At 37.8% G+C, this 15882-nt stretch overlaps 1 protein-coding gene across 15 annotated transcripts in view; it reads left to right on the top strand.

Annotated features, from left to right (window-relative positions):
* Positions 1 to 15882, top strand: part of dlg2 (discs, large homolog 2) — a gene marked incomplete at its 5' end in the record, with an annotated part of 218398 nt that overhangs the window by 180471 nt on the left and 22045 nt on the right. For 12 of the 15 annotated variants that reach the window (XM_079600651.1, XM_079600644.1, XM_079600652.1 and 9 more), the window contains 3 exons: positions 1634 to 1736; positions 3188 to 3232; positions 14034 to 14148. In XM_079600651.1, coding sequence (XP_079456777.1) covers positions 1634 to 1736; positions 3188 to 3232; positions 14034 to 14148 — 263 coding nt within the window. Of the gene's footprint in view, positions 1 to 1633; positions 1737 to 3187; positions 3233 to 11010; positions 11108 to 14033; positions 14149 to 15882 lie in introns of those variants that run through there. The other 3 variants (XM_079600650.1, XM_079600648.1, XM_079600649.1) reach the window with 3 other exon arrangements.

Genomic DNA, 15882 nt, shown 5'->3' with positions numbered 1-15882 from the left:
ACATATATTTTTTTTGTAAAACATTTTTTTTTTTTTGCAAAACATTTTTTTTTTTTGCAAAACATTTTTTTTTTTTGCGAAACATTGTTTTATTTTGCAGATATATATGGCCCTATTTTGACTCCATAGTTATAGGATATTTTATTACATCGAAAGAGAGTTGGCATTTCGCATTTTCAGAACAGAGATAAGTTCTGTATTTAATATTACATGAAGATACTTTCCCAATTTGTTTTAAAACATAAATTACACACAGTAATACTCTACCATTATTATTTTTTTAGAATGTTATAAATGATTTCTATTTCAAAATTAATTGTTCTTTTGAACTTTCTTTTTATTCATATTTTCTGTTCTGTTTTTTTACTTTCTATTAATAAAGATTCAAGAAAAAAATATATAATGGTTTTAATAAAAATATTAAGCCCCACAACTGTTTTCAACATTGCTTTTAAGAAGATATTTAGCAGCAAATCAGCATATTAGAATGACTTCTGGAGGATCATGTGACACTGAAGGCTGGAGAAATGATGCTGAAAATTCAGCTTTGCCATCACAGGAATAAATTACATTTTAATATTTTTAGTTGTATATGTCACAATATTACTGTTTTTACTATATTTTTGCCTTGTTGAGCATTTATTTTAGTGACTTCTTTAAAAAAACATTTAAAAACCTTGCCCACCCCAAACTTTTGAATTGTAGTGTCTAGTACCTCAAACTTGAACTTTGAAACTGTTGAATGCTTAAAAATGTAAGTTCCTAACAAGTTGTTACATAATGACTACAACACTTGTCAGCCATGGTTAATTTATTCCACAACTGAAAGTGTCCAGTAATGTGGGGAAACCAGAATGAAACAAATAGCGTTTGCTTGGTAATGTGATCTCGACATGTCTACCCCAACAAAACAGCTTTTATTAGGCTACTTATTTGACAGGAGCCTTCATGGGAGTGAACATAATTTAGTACCTATTTTTCACAAACACTTTTTAATGAGGAAAAATGAGTGCAGTTTGCCTGCAACACCTGCTCCAGGTTTACAGCGGTTTCCTGCCCTCAGCCGGTCCCAACTTGCTTGACCTTGGACTTTCAATGGCTCAATTTGGCTCATAAACAGAGTTGATGATGCAGACAGCTTAGGCAAACTCATATTTTTGGAGGAACACTGATTACTTAGTGGTCCAGTTGTTGCAGACTCTGGCTTACAGGGTCCTGCCACCCACTGATCTGCTACTGTAGGCTTTTCCTGAACCGGAGAACCGTGCATCTGGATCACAGCAGGCGTTTCTAGTGCCAGATCTCTCCAGGCTTTCCTGCAGCAACATACCACATTTTCTGAAACTCAGGCAATTTAAATATGAACTCGCCAGAGAGCTTTAATAATAGTGACAGTATTGCTGCCCATTTAATGCTTACAATTTGAGACATTAATATACGTCAGGTGATGAATTAGCTTGTATTTAATACTTTATGTACACTTATAATGTATTGTCAGGGATAATAAATTGTCAAAAAGTCATTTTAGCATTGTTGATCATTTAGTTAATGTTTCAAGTGAGTGTTATTGATGAAACATCATTAGACAGTTAGATGCTAATAATGTAACAACCTTTGTTGTGATTGATTTTAGGTTAATGGAATCGATCTGCGAGGTGCCACTCATGAACAAGCTGCAGCTGCACTGAAAGGAGCGGGGCAGACGGTAACCATCATCGCCCAATACCGGCCCGAGGGTAAGTGTCCGTCAGCTTCTCCTGACCAAACACTGTCGATGAAGGTCACATGATTCTTACTCATGGAGCCAATCAGGGTGCAGAGGTCACCTTTAGCTGCAGGCAGGACAGAAACACAACTCACCCAGACGTTTTTGGGCCAAGCACAATCCGGTGCGCACGTTATTCCTCCTGACTGTTACAGAATAGCGCATGTGCCCTCGGAGTGTTGAGGTGCCATGTTTGATAAGTGTCAATTAGGGGGTTTGGCTGCTCTGGACTCCAGTGACCCATTCAGATGGGGTTGGATGCATCACCATAGTCTCGGATCTGAGAATGTTTTCACTGGCTTATCTTATTTAAAGGTGAAGTGTGTTGTTTTTATTCCGATGTGACAATACTTCCTTTAATGCTAATTTGATGTGCTTAGACAACTACGAAACTAAAACCTTTGTATGGTTCACAAATTCCACACTAAAAAAATCACGGTTTCCACAAAAATATAATACAACGCAACTGATTTCATTGTGATAATAAGAAATGTTTTTTGAGCAGCAAATCAGCACATTCCAATAATTATTTATGGAGGACCATGTAACACTGAAATTTAAATTAAGTTAAATTACAGTTATGAAATTGTAATAAAATATCACAATGATACTGTTTTTATGTATTTCAATCATAGAAATGCCTTGGTGAGCATAATAGACTTTTTTCCAAAAACATTACAAAAATCTTACCAACCCAAACTTTTGAACAGTAGTGTAAGTCTTTTTCACTCTTCAATAAACTCTATTATAAAAGATTCAATATTAGTGTTATGTATGTTACTTGCAAATTATTTTATTTTATTATTTCTTGGAATATACTAATTTTAAAATATATATAATAATAGAGAAAAAGGCTTTGTAGAAGCAGATGGTGTACTGTAGTTGTGTCATCAACCAGCAGAGGCCAACTGAAACATACGGAGCCCCTAAAGGGACATGGTGCTGGAAAAAATATGAGATGGGAGGAAAATTATAATTCAATGCTTTTGCGTTCCCCCGAGAAACCTTGCGTTCACTCGCAAAACATTTGCGTTCCCCTGAGAAACTTTGCGTTCACTCGCTTATGTGAAAATATTTTATCTTTGTTAACCACACACCTTATTTCAGTCATTTAACCAATAAAATGTATCTCACATTGACTTTGGGATGATGGAATGCTCTGGGTTTTAGGACTCATTCCTGCAGCACAATTCCAATTGTTGTCACTAGGTGCACAAGAAATGACACATTTCATCTTTAAATTGTGGCTATACAAAAATACAAGTTATCATATTCTCCATGATATAGGAATCGGTATATGAGGTGTGTATAGCATGAGCTACAGGTGTGTGTGCTCGTACAGTCTGTGATAAGGTGAGAGAGACAGATGTGGCAGTGTGGTCAGGTGTGTACTGATATGTCCTCTCTTTTTTCACCCGTCAGAACTTGCCCTGTGCTCCCCACGCCAGGCCCCGCCTCCAACTGCAGGTTTGTGCCATGTGATCAGCACCTGGGTCAAAAGCAGTACCACACAGACAGACTGCACAGAGCTAGACCACAACGAAAATGCAGATTTTTTTTTTTTTCAGTTCCTTTGTTTTGCCTTCCCATGAGGCTTTGGGAACTCCAGGACAGTTGGAGCACTTCGATCTGATGGTCTAGGTTAAGAGCTCAGGTTGTCTAACTCTCTGCAGTCTAGCTGAAGAACGTGGTCTCATTCTTGCCCCAGTGGCGGCTTTGACCATGGGCCTCTCATTCAGGGGAAGGGACAGAGAGAGACCTTGCTCTCCTGATAATCCTGTGTGCATCCTGTGTTACCCCTGCCTGCTGCCTCACTTGATAAACTCCTCGGCTCCTGTTGTGTTTGTTCTTGGCTCTAACCCGCCCGTCCAACACCAGACGGCTGCTATACAGTACATACACATCTAGATATTAATACTGAGAGATCAAGACATTTGAATAATATTGTGGAAACCATGATAGATTTTTAGGATTCCCTGATGAACAGAAAGTTGAAAAGAACAGCACTGTCTTTAAAATAGCAAAGACTTTTATAATGTTACAAAAGATTTCTGTCACTTTTGATAGTAAAAAATAGTCAAATTTCTTGGACGGTTGTTTAGTGATTATAACCAAGCAAAGCAGGGGCTGATTCATTTGAATTACACGATTCAATATGAAACACTGAGTATTATCATTTTGCACAGTTACTAGAAGATGTAGTTGCATTATTATTTTATTTTATTGTTGACATTGCGTATTGAAGTTATATTTTATCATATATTTTATGCAATCACATGGACACTTAAAGCCACAAAAATTTGGTATTTTACAGGAAGTTATATGGTCTTTACCAGAAGCTAAATTAAGTTCGGGTTCGGGTCAGCAGCCATGCTTGTTTACTGCTCTGCTCACTGTCTCTACTCCTCTCCTCCTTTGACCTTTTCCTCTCCCAAACTACCTGTTACCCCCTGCTGAAGCCAACACATCCTTTCCACAACACACAGATCATGCTCACAGAATGGCGGCTTGTAAGCCCACTTACAAACACAAACTACTATGGCAATTTTCTATACTAATATGTTTCAGCATATTAGTACAGAAACGTAGTCTATTTTATCAATTGTCACACAACTGTGGCACCAAAATTATTTGGACACTTACGCCACACTTAAAAATAAAAGAATGTATAAAAATTAAGTATTTTGTATTTAATGCAATAACATTTAGTTTTAAGTGTGACTTTATTGTCTAGATACTTTTTGGGGCCAAGGTATGTATTAATGCATGTATTATTAAATGAGAAGTAATGATTGCTACATGTACACATGATGGAGTGTCCTGTTACATTAAAAAATAAACACACGGCATATCACTGACACGTGATGTTCTATTTTCACATTAAAACATGTTTCTAATATAAAATTGCATTTATATTATTTCACTTTAAGACATCAGACGCCAACTATAATCATACTGAAGACTAATACATTATTTGTGTTAAGATTCCTGCCATTCTGATGACTGTAGGGAATCTGGCTAATGACATTCTAGCATCTGACACCCATCCAGCATATATCACTGAATGAGATCCTATGTAGAGCAGTTAAATATGTGGAGGAGAGACATAGTTAAGGTGACGATCTCTGTCTGCCAAGAGCTTAGAGGGGCGGAAGTGCTCTGGGGCAATCAGTTTGGCAAGTGCATAGGATTCCCCGTTCATAAATTAGGACTTGAGGACAACTTTAGCAGATGGAGGAGGTGAGGATGCTTTTTTTATTCAAATGGCAGCAAGAGACAGAGTCATCAGAGGTTTCTAGAGCAGCGTTCTAGTCACAGCGACTATTGACATTTTATTCCTGAACTCCCATCAAGCCCCCTTGCATTATTTCCTGAATTTTGGCTGAGTGGGATAATGTTGATCTTTTGCCGACCAAGCCTTTGTTAATCAACAAGAATTGATTCTCTTGCCATTAATATTTTATTCTAATGGCAATTTCCTCCGTTTGCAATATAGCCATGCTCTAAGCAAAACTGTTTAGTATAGACGTTTTGTGGGCTTTCACAATACGTTTCGGGGGTGCTTTCACAAGTTCTAGATAGTCAGCATTATGATTATTTAGTCATAGAGCCGTGGTTCCGACCAGGCGGATCTTTTCTCCGTGGCTCGATCTAATTCCCCTGATGCTCTTGGGATCGATTCTGGGGAGGTAGAGCTCATTAAGGTGCAGTGGTAAATGCAAGCTTGCACTTTCTGCAGGGGTGTTGTGGGACTGCTGAGATGGGCTTTCCAGGGGTCCTTTTCATCAACAACTTCCCGAGCCATTGCATCCTCGCTGTGTAGCAACACACAAAAAAACATACAGTTCCATGAATACTGAATATGGATTGATCATCAAGCAAAATCATAGTCAAGCTGTGATTGAGGTTCTTAGTCTGTCAAATCAAAACATGAAGTAGACTCTTATTCCAGAAACTTTAGTTTTAAAATGAAGAAAATCTAAGCCTGAATTGCTTAAAGGAAAACACCACTTTTTTTGGAAATAGGCTCATTTTCCAACTCTCCTAGAGAATGGATTCCGTTTTCGAATCCATTCAGCCGATCTCCGGGTCTGGCGGTAGCACTTTTAGCATAGCTTAGCATAGATCATTGAATCTGATTAGACCGTTAGCATCTCTCTCAAAAAAAAATGACCAAAGAGTTTCGATATTTTTCCTGTTTAAAACTTGACTCTTCTGTAGTTACATCGTGTACTAAGACCAACAGAAAATGAAAAGTTGCGATGACTAGGAACTATACTCTCATTCCTGCGTAATAATCAAGGAACTGTGCTGCCGTACCATGGGTGCAGCAGGCGGATTGATATTACGCAGCAACTGAAAATAGTCCCCAGCTCGGTAACCTCCAACATGACCTGCACTAAGTTTGTAATATCATTGCGCCTGCTGGTACGGCAGCACAGATCCTTGATTATTATGCAGGAATGAGAGTATAGAGGAAAAACTGCGGACTGCAGCTTTAAAAAAAAAAAAATCTGCGCTGCTTTCAAGACTTTTATGTGAAAGTTACTTTTTTTTTTTTTTTGCAGAGCCACATATGCTTTGGGAAGCAACACATTTTATAGCTTGGTTTTAATAAACATTATGTATTTTTATATTTTATATTTATTTTGATATTTAATAAATCAAACACTTTTTATTTTTGCTACAATACAATTTAGAAACATTTTATTTTTGATATGACCTCAGATACAAGGGTTACAGTATATATCCTCCATAAATGTAGACAAAACGACTAGAGAGATGGTAGGCAGATAATTTAAGCGTGGTCAGACAGCATTAGCTAGCTTGTGTGTACCATCTCTGGGAAACATAATTACATGTGATTTTATCAAAGTGCTCTCAGGTACAGCAAACACTCCCTGCACCTTGGTAATTTCAGGTCAGAGTGCACTAATAGGTTACTGAAACTCACACACAGATCCACATACTGACCGACAGACCATCTTCTTCCATCAGAGAATGAATGGATTGTGGTATTTAGTTTCTACCTTTTCGCACCATCACTACAGAAATACTTTAATGGCTGTCCCTCAGTGCTAGCTGACTGAAAAACATATGCTCTCAGAACACACTGGATGTTTCAGCTGGCATTTTGAAACAGAGAACAATAAGCCTTGAAAAGGTTTTTCAGAACTGACATTTCCGTGTGTGTGTGTGTGTGTGTGTGTGTGTGTGTGTGTGTGTGTGTGTGTGTGTGTGTGTGTGTGTGTGTGTGTGTGTGTGTGTGTGTGTGTGTGTGTGTGTGTGTGTGTGTGTGTGTGTGTGTGTGTGTGTGTGTGTGTGTGTGTGTGTGTGTGTGTGTGTGTGGGGCATTCTGGGAGACAGGATTGAGGCCACTTTTTGTCACAAACTGACATCACCAGTGTGCATACACTAAACTCAACAGACAGCCAATGACGGGCCAAGACTCTGGACACACACACACACACACACACGTTTACCTAGCTGTCTAAATTAGCGCATACCATAGACTTCTGTTGTTTTTATATAAAGCAAATTAGAGTTACACTCCAAAAAAAAAAAATTCTTATGTCAGTATGTTTTCCCAATACAAAAATTATAGTGTATACAATACAAATATTTTCAGAGAATGTATCTTTAAATAAGTATATTGTTCTTAGCACATTAGCAAACCGTTTTTAAGCATATTGTGTTTTATAAACCACACTAAATTTGCTTAGACTTGGGGAACAGTGGTTACAAAACAAATGATGCTTAATGATAGATAGATAGATAGATAGATAGATAGATAGATAGATAGATAGATAGATAGATAGATGGATAGATAGATGGATGGATGGATGGATGGATGGATGGATGGATGGATAGATAGATAGATAGATAGATAGATAGATAGATAGATAGATAGATAGATAGATAGATAGATAGATAGAACAACTACTCTACATATATACTCTACATTACAGATATATTTTTTTATAAACCTGACTGTTTTGATGCATCAACAACTATTAATGAAATCTGCTGTCTGCATCAATGTAACGTCCCTCTGATAAAGCTGGTTTCCATCAAAAATCCTAATATCTACTCGTTGTGTGTGAAAGAGATTGCAGTCTGTAGCTAACAGGCCATTAATCATTTAGCTGGATAGCCAGAGCTCTATAAATGAATATTTTACCGTAATATTGTGTGTCCTGTCTGATTTATGACTAACCTCTGCTCTTCTCCATCTCATTCTTTCTAATGAAGCCCAAGCATCTGAAGAACTTCCACAGAGAATGAATCTTCCACATAGCTATCATTTTATTGTACTGACAGATTGTAACACAGTAAAAAAAAATGTTGGTGCTACTAATTTAAAGGGCAACATTCAGAGAGAAGAATTTTGTTGCCCCAACATGATTTATAATATTTATAAGCAGATTCTGGTTGTTTTGCCATCCATGGACTGTAAAAATTAATAAATAATAATAATTAGTTTAACCTTCTGAGAAGCAGGTCAAACAAGGTTATCTCTCTTCCTGTGAGGAATACACTTAGTTGTGTTGTCAGTCATTTTATGGCAATGTCCATTATCTTCAGTTCGTAACTCGTCTCGGACATGAATTATACATCAAATTGTGCAGCAGTGTGTTTCTGAGTAATCAGGATTACAATTTTCACCTGGCGAGCGAAAAAAATGATCCTAAATACTTTGAAGGGGGAACCCGAGCCATAAATAGAGACCAAAATATCATATAGAGAACCACGTATGTTTTTCGAAAACCCTAGTAACACATTAACACCACTCAGAACACCCTAGCAACCACATAGCAATGTTTTGGCAACCACCCAGAACACCCTCTCATTGTTTTGCACGGGGTAAGCATCAATTCTTTCATTTTCTTTCAGAAAATACAAAAATCTAATTTTAAATGTTCTTTTTGTTTTGTTTTTTTACTTTTTTGGTTTTGGACTGATTTTCAGAACTCCCTTTGGATTGTTTGCGAGGATATATTCCTGTAATGGGCTGTGAGGTGGACATTTGCCAGCGTTTAGCCACTGCTTGGCCCTGATCCCAGATATCCTGTGGCTTAGTTTCTTTGGCTGAGCTGCTGTATTGGGAGATTCTCTGGAGAACATGCACATTTTTTGCATTTAAACGTACATGACTGCTTTTTACACACAAACTCACTCATGTCTGCATACACCTTCATACCACTCTATCACTCTTAAGGGACAGTCACATTTACCAGTGCTTGGCGATACGCCAACCTGGAGGGCTTTCTCCATTGACTGCCAGTTTTTTTGTACTAAGTACTAATGTGGAAAGGCAGTCAAATTAAAAGACCAAATTCAGTATACATCTTACTGATGATGCATATTATGTTCAGGCAAGCTGATGAACCCAGAATATAATCGCAATGCACAATTTCTCGTTAAGCGTTTTCCCATAAAAAAAAACATTATAAAGAAAGCGCTTAACCATTTAGTCATTGCATTCATAATCATATATTTTGGAATTAATTAAGTGATCAAGAGTTTACCAAAGTTCACCACGCAGATTCCACTCATGTTGGTCATGTGACATTGAAGTGGACAACAGAAAGCTGCTTGGTTGGTTTGAAAATGACTTTGTGTGAGTAGTGCTCTCTATGGTATTGACAATGGACTGTCATCATTGCAAGCATCACTCACCATTGTATTCTTATCTCAGCACTGCAGTTGCTAGATACAGTAGAATTATTTGAGCTAAAAGCTAGTTCACAGATGTGTGCTGACATTACACATGATGTTGGCTTAATTTACAGTCTCTACTTCCCTGAAACGTCACACTGCCAGTTTTGCAGCTCACACATTGTGATTGTACCTGCTGGCGCAGTGATGCTCTTTTCCCCTGCTGCGGGTGGAGCTGTATTTGGCATGTTGGAGTCACTGCACAGCAGCTAATGAGACTACAGCTGTCCTCTATTAACTGAAAGCACCTCACTCCAGACTGACACAAACGTGTATGTATGAGTGATGCACAAGGGCGGCTGTCAGCCTGGATGTGTCTGACTGCATGCAAGCTAAACCAGCGCTCATAATGGTAAACACAGCCATATGAGCAGAATCAAGACATGTTTTGAATGCACCTGTTTGAAACGGTTTTTACATGCATGTTTGAATATATCCGTGCCATGCTCAGAATCTCTGAGTTTATGACTGCTGTACAGTGTCTTATCTCTGTCTCTGGACATGTGGTTATCCATCATCGCTAACAGCCTGTAATCTTCCTCGGATTTCTCCGCTTGAGACGTCTGAGGCAGACAGAGTTAGAAATCTTTTCATCTGTCTAGAAGGTTCGATGTGCAGCGGAAGGTGCCATTTTTGTGTATTACAGTTGAATCCGGTTGCGAACAGGAGCTCAGAGATTTAGATTTAGCCCACATAAAAATTAAACAAAGCAAAAAAACAAACACATCTCCTTGAAAGAGACTTTTGCTTCGATCTGCTTCCTCCTGAGAAAGAAACTACAATATTCAAAATAAATAAAATTATATTAAATATATATTATGTATAAAGTATGTTAAAAAAGTAGTGGTGAGAAGAGGCTTCTTTCAAAAACATTTATTTTAGGAATTATTCAAATGTCCCTTTTGATCAATTGAATCATTCCTCAATAAAATTATAATTTAAGAAAAGATATCACCACCCCAACCTTTTGAATGGTAGTATATTTTTTTGACAATATTTCAATTTTAAAATGATTTAATTTTGTAGATCTATCATTCATATACTGTAGTGTGTCTATTTGTCTCATTTGTGACTTTTTTATTTATAATTAAGAAAACAATTAAGAATTGTGAAATTCTCCCTTCACATCTGCGTACTGTAAGTGTGTATCCTGCTGTATTACCTTTCCATCTGACCCCGGTCAGCAGCCAAAAATCATTTGATTTCTTCATTCACATGTGCTTTTCACAAGCCTGCTGCTTATGTGCGCAAATTCCTTTCAAATGCTTGTGGAATCCGCACGTTTTGAAGGACAGTTAAAGCTGAAATATTTGCTGGATTTGTGGCTTGTTTACCTTTAAGCGAGCTAATACGCTGCAGATTGAAAACACAAAGCCGACATCAAGAGAGAAAATCCAGCATGGCTTTTGATCTGGACTGCTTCAGGGGGAGGAGGGGCTCTTAGACACTCAACACCGCCCACTCTCGAGTTCTAGCCAATAGGAATGGATCTGGAGGAGAGAGTGTGTGTGTGTGTGTGAGAGAGAGAGAGAGGGGAGAGGAGGTGGTAGAGTGGCAGTCTTTGCTTGTGTGTAGGGAGCGGTCAATCTCTCACGGTGCTGCAGTCTGCGAGCATCCTCAAGAGTGAGACTCTCTTTTTATTCTCTCATTCATTCATTCTTTCATTTATCCTTTATCCATCCTCTCTTCCAGCCACTCACCTTTTCAGTTTCTCCACTGTGTTGCTGATTTCGTTCAGTTTAAGTGAGAGTTTACTTGCAAGCACATGTGTGTGTGCGTTTGTTAAGCGTGTTTGTGTGGGGTCTTTGGGGTTTAGACAGGTTATATGCATGTTATACTTTTGAAAAGTGCAATTTTTTTTTAACCGTGCATGCAAGTGCATATTTTGCCATTGTCCTGCCTAAAGCGACAACTTCCCTGGCGAATAGTTCTCAAGGTATGAACTTTTTTCAATCTTTTTATATAAAAAAAAAATCTAATATTTCTAACTGTGTTCCAAAGACATCTCCTGAAGGTTTGTGTGCTCAGCTTTCTCTTTTCATTTGAGTGGATTTGTTCGGGATGAGTGCGTCCCTCACTGCGGGATTGTTTTGGGTTCTCTACTTTATCCTTCGTCTGAGCTTTGCACCACTCCGAGACTCTTTAATCTGTTTCTCTCTCTTTCCTTCTGCATTTTTCCTCTGGAGAAGAAGCATCTCTTTGTGTCATTTTTATTGTTAAGAGGATTCTCGGTCTTATTGAGGCCATCAGAGAAAGAGGTAGAGCTTAGTTTCCAAAGGTGGGAGTTTGAATGTGAATAAATCCTGTATATTTCATTGGGAGGGAATGTGGAAATAAGTAAGCGCATGTCTTTTTTTTTAAACTGCTTTTTAAAACCACCGATTGTATCATCACCATAATTGCCCTTGATCTTCCTCGGCTAGCCCGCAGACTAATGACAGAATTTACTTGTCATTTGACCTTTGAGTTCCTGAAAGGACAGACAGGCTCTCAAAACAGCCGTATTCCTCGGCTGAACCTTTGAAGACCCTTGTGCTCATTTAAAACATCAGAAGCTGCTCAAATCACCTTTGATTAGTGGGGATAGTTTAGTTATTTACATAAGACATTTTTAGACCAATTAAATGGGTTAAAAACGTAAGATAAAACGAAAGAGACTGGATGAAAAAGGAAGCAGAAATTAAAACCAAATGAGCTGTAACATGTTGCTCAGGTGTAGTAGGTACTTTGCAGTGCTGGTCTGGTTGCTCTAATGGTGTTCAGGCTGGGCTTTGGGGCATTGCTGAGTTCTCAGGTTCAGCACATGGTGTGTGTGTGTGTGTGTGTGTGTGTGTGTGTGTGTGTGTGTGTGTGTGTGTGTGTGTGCGCGCGCGCATTGGTCTCAGCAGCAGCCGCTAGAGCAGATGTAGTTCTCTGCTGAAACAGGGCTGAGGTGTGCAGCACCCTCAACAAACTGCCATGCCTTGCACTAGATTACCTGCTGAACGAGCTTCAGTCTGTGTTAGGAGGGCAAATCTGTGTTTTAAAGCTTCCTAAAAAAAACAATTAGATATTCCGTCTCTCTGAAATATTATTTTGGTAACACTTTACAATAAGGTTTCATTTGTTAACATTAGGTGATCTATTAACTATGAACTAACCTTGAGCTGTTACTGTATTTGTTCATCTTTGTAAACGTTAGTTAATAAAAAATACAGCTGTTCATTGTTTTTTCGTGTTACTTCACAGTGCATTAACTAATGTTAACAAATGTAAGTAAATTTTGAAATGGCCTTGCTGTAGTGCAGTTCATTATTAGTTCATGTTACCTTGTTGTAAAGTACCATTATTTTATATGCACTACCATTCAAAAGTTTGTGGTCGGATCAATTTTTTTAACATGTTTTTGATGTCTCTTATACTTACCAAAAATGCATTTATTTTATCAAAATACTGTGAAATATTATTATAATTTAAGATTGGTAAAGATAACTTGTAATATATTTTGAAGTGTCATTTATACGATGGCACAGGTGAATTTTCAGTAGCCTTACACTCATGTCACTTCATTTGTCAAATGATTCTTCAGAAATCCTTCATATATGGTGATTTGGGGCTCAAGTAACATTTCTTATTATTATTAATGTTGAAACCCGTTTTGCGGCTTAATATTTTTGTGCGCACATTTTTCGGGATTCTTTAATTAATACAATTTCAAAAGAACAGCTATCATTTAAAATACAACTATTGTTTTAATATTAAACATTTCTTTACAGTCACTTTTAATCAGTTTAATGTAGCCCTGCTGTTTGAAATTGTCATTTATTTCAAGCAAATAAATGTGTTATCATCTGTAGTGTTTTAGGAGGATTTGTGCTTAATCTATCATCATATATTTTTAAAAATGAGTGGGATCTTATTATTATAGCTTTTCTATTTGTGCTTTGTGTTAAAATGTTAAAATTTTAACATGTTAATGTTAAAAAAGTACATAAATATGGAATAATATACAGTCAGCTGGTTATTGTCTTTGCAGAATGATGAATGTTTCAGTTCTGCAGAAATCTGTGGAGATTCAGTATCAGCCTGCATATAACAAAGAGACTGAAGTGGGATGTTATCGGATATCATACATTTGCACCACAGAAGATACATAGCATTACCAGCTCTCTCTCTCTCTCTCTCTCTCTCTCTCTCTCTCTCTCTCTCTCTCTCTCTCTCTCTCTCTCTCTCTCTCTCTCTCTCTCTCTCTCTCTCTCTCTCTCTCTCTTACTCTTTATTCTACCTGTCCTATATCGACTGTGTGACCTTGTGCTAGAAGTCAGCACAGAACAGCTACAGTAGCTGCTCGTATCGATCGAAGCGGTTATCTCAGACACTAAGACAGCATTTCCCTCCAGAGAACCTTTTATTAATTCTTTGGTTTGAGACTGTTTGTTTGCATGTGCCACGTTCTGTTCTAGATTTTAGAATTGCCAGTAGTTTGATGTTTGGTTTAATTTTTTTTTTTTTTTTTTAAATGTATTTTTGCATCCTGTTCATGCTTGCTTGGTTATGTTTGTGTTTACAGAATACGGGCGTTTCGAGGCCAAAATTCATGACTTACGAGAGCAGATGATGAACCACAGCATGAGTTCTGGATCCGGATCCCTCAGAACCAATCAGAAACGCTCACTCTATGTCAGGTAGACCTTATCTATTTAAACATAAACTCACACACTTACTCAGAACTGCGAGAATTCATTTTCTTGGTATGTTTTTTCTCTCTTGTTTTTCAGGAAATTATCCAAAAAAAGCAAAAGTGCATATTTTCCTTAACCCATTGGCATTCTTGGCATGTTTTAAAGTAAAAAATCTCTAGCAAACATTTATACCCAAACACATAACATTGAACATTTTAATTACAATTATTTCAAGATGTTATCTTTGAAAAAAAGTATTATCTCACACCATTTATCTTCTCAAGACATTTTATCCTATTTATCCTAATTACATATTTTTACAGAAAAACAAGATGAAACAGATCAAGAAAATATTTTTGTTGCAAATGGCTGTTGGATACTGATATCCCAGCAGCCCCCTGATCATGTAAAAGTGGCATTAACTGTCTCTCCATGGCACTCTTGTTATGTTGGACTGATGTAGGATGGATGTGAACATCAGTGTGGTCTCTCTGGGCGATGAGACATGTTTCTAGCCTGAAGCGAGATATTTGTTAGACACACACACTTCAGGGGTTTGCATGTGAACCAGGGGGATATTTGAGTGAGTTGAGTCAGAATTCATCAGCGTCCACATTTCTTCTTACATACACACACACACTCAAAGTAGCATAAGTCTCATGTGTGTGCTCTGATCCTAGAAACGGCAGGATTGGGGATCATGTGTTCACTGCACAGGAAGTCATACTGTTTTACATGACATTTGGAAGAGCTATTGATATTTAAAATCAGTAGGAAAGTGTGTGTGCGCGTGCGCGTGATTACAGTATAAAAGTAAATTGGGTACTGGTACGTTTTAATATCATGTTGATGTGAATAATTTAACTTGAATTTGTTTGTCTATATTTCTGCATTATGCATTTCTCATTTGCAGACTTTATTCTCATAAATTAATCTTATTGTAGTAGTAGCAGTAGTTATTGTTTAATAATGTTTGTCCAATATTAATGATGTTTTTAGATTTTAATATTTTATAATAAAAAATAAATAAAAACTACTTAACATTTTAGTGTTTCCTCCTCAATAATACTGACTTCAGCTCAAGAAATTATTAAGAAGATGAGCAGTATAATCAAAAGACCTGCGTGATATATTCCAGTCTCCAGGTTCACTCCAAACGTCCCATGCGTCAGCACTCTTTGGCTAGTCTGCCAAACAGCTGCTATGGTTCTCCCAGATATGTTTCACAATACAATCAGCAGAGCAGAGATTAGCTCTTCATTAGCTGGTAGCGACAAGCAGCTGTAGATCCCCGATTTGGCTTTGTTATTGTGTGTTAGCTGGAAAATTTCAGCGCACCTGTGGAGATCCATTGTGATAAATAGCTCTCCTGTCAGCAATTATACACGCACACCTCCTCTCCTCATGAGGTACAGCATGCACCACTCCCACAGCATTAAAAGATGCTCAATATCTCCTTCCCAGCTGCAGTCTAATGCCGCAGGCCCCCTCTGTGGGTGCTGGATAATTCTATTGTGCCGGAGCCAGTCATTTGGGCCGTAGAGCTGGCCGTGTTCGCAGAACACAGATGTTGGGAAGAGCTGAGACACAGGAAATCAGACCTTATAAGGAGTCATTTATTTACTGCAGCGCAGATCAGCTCACTAAAGTCACCTGTTTTTTTAAGTAGGCCTATGTGGTTTTACTAATGCTGTAGGGCTCGTATTATCGGTGTCATATGGAAAACTGGATTTTGTT

This window comes from Phoxinus phoxinus (genome assembly GCF_949152265.1).
Source record: "Phoxinus phoxinus genome assembly, chromosome: 23".
Taxonomy (NCBI): Eukaryota; Metazoa; Chordata; class Actinopteri; order Cypriniformes; family Leuciscidae; genus Phoxinus; species Phoxinus phoxinus.
This window is presented reverse-complemented; position numbering and strand designations above follow the sequence as displayed.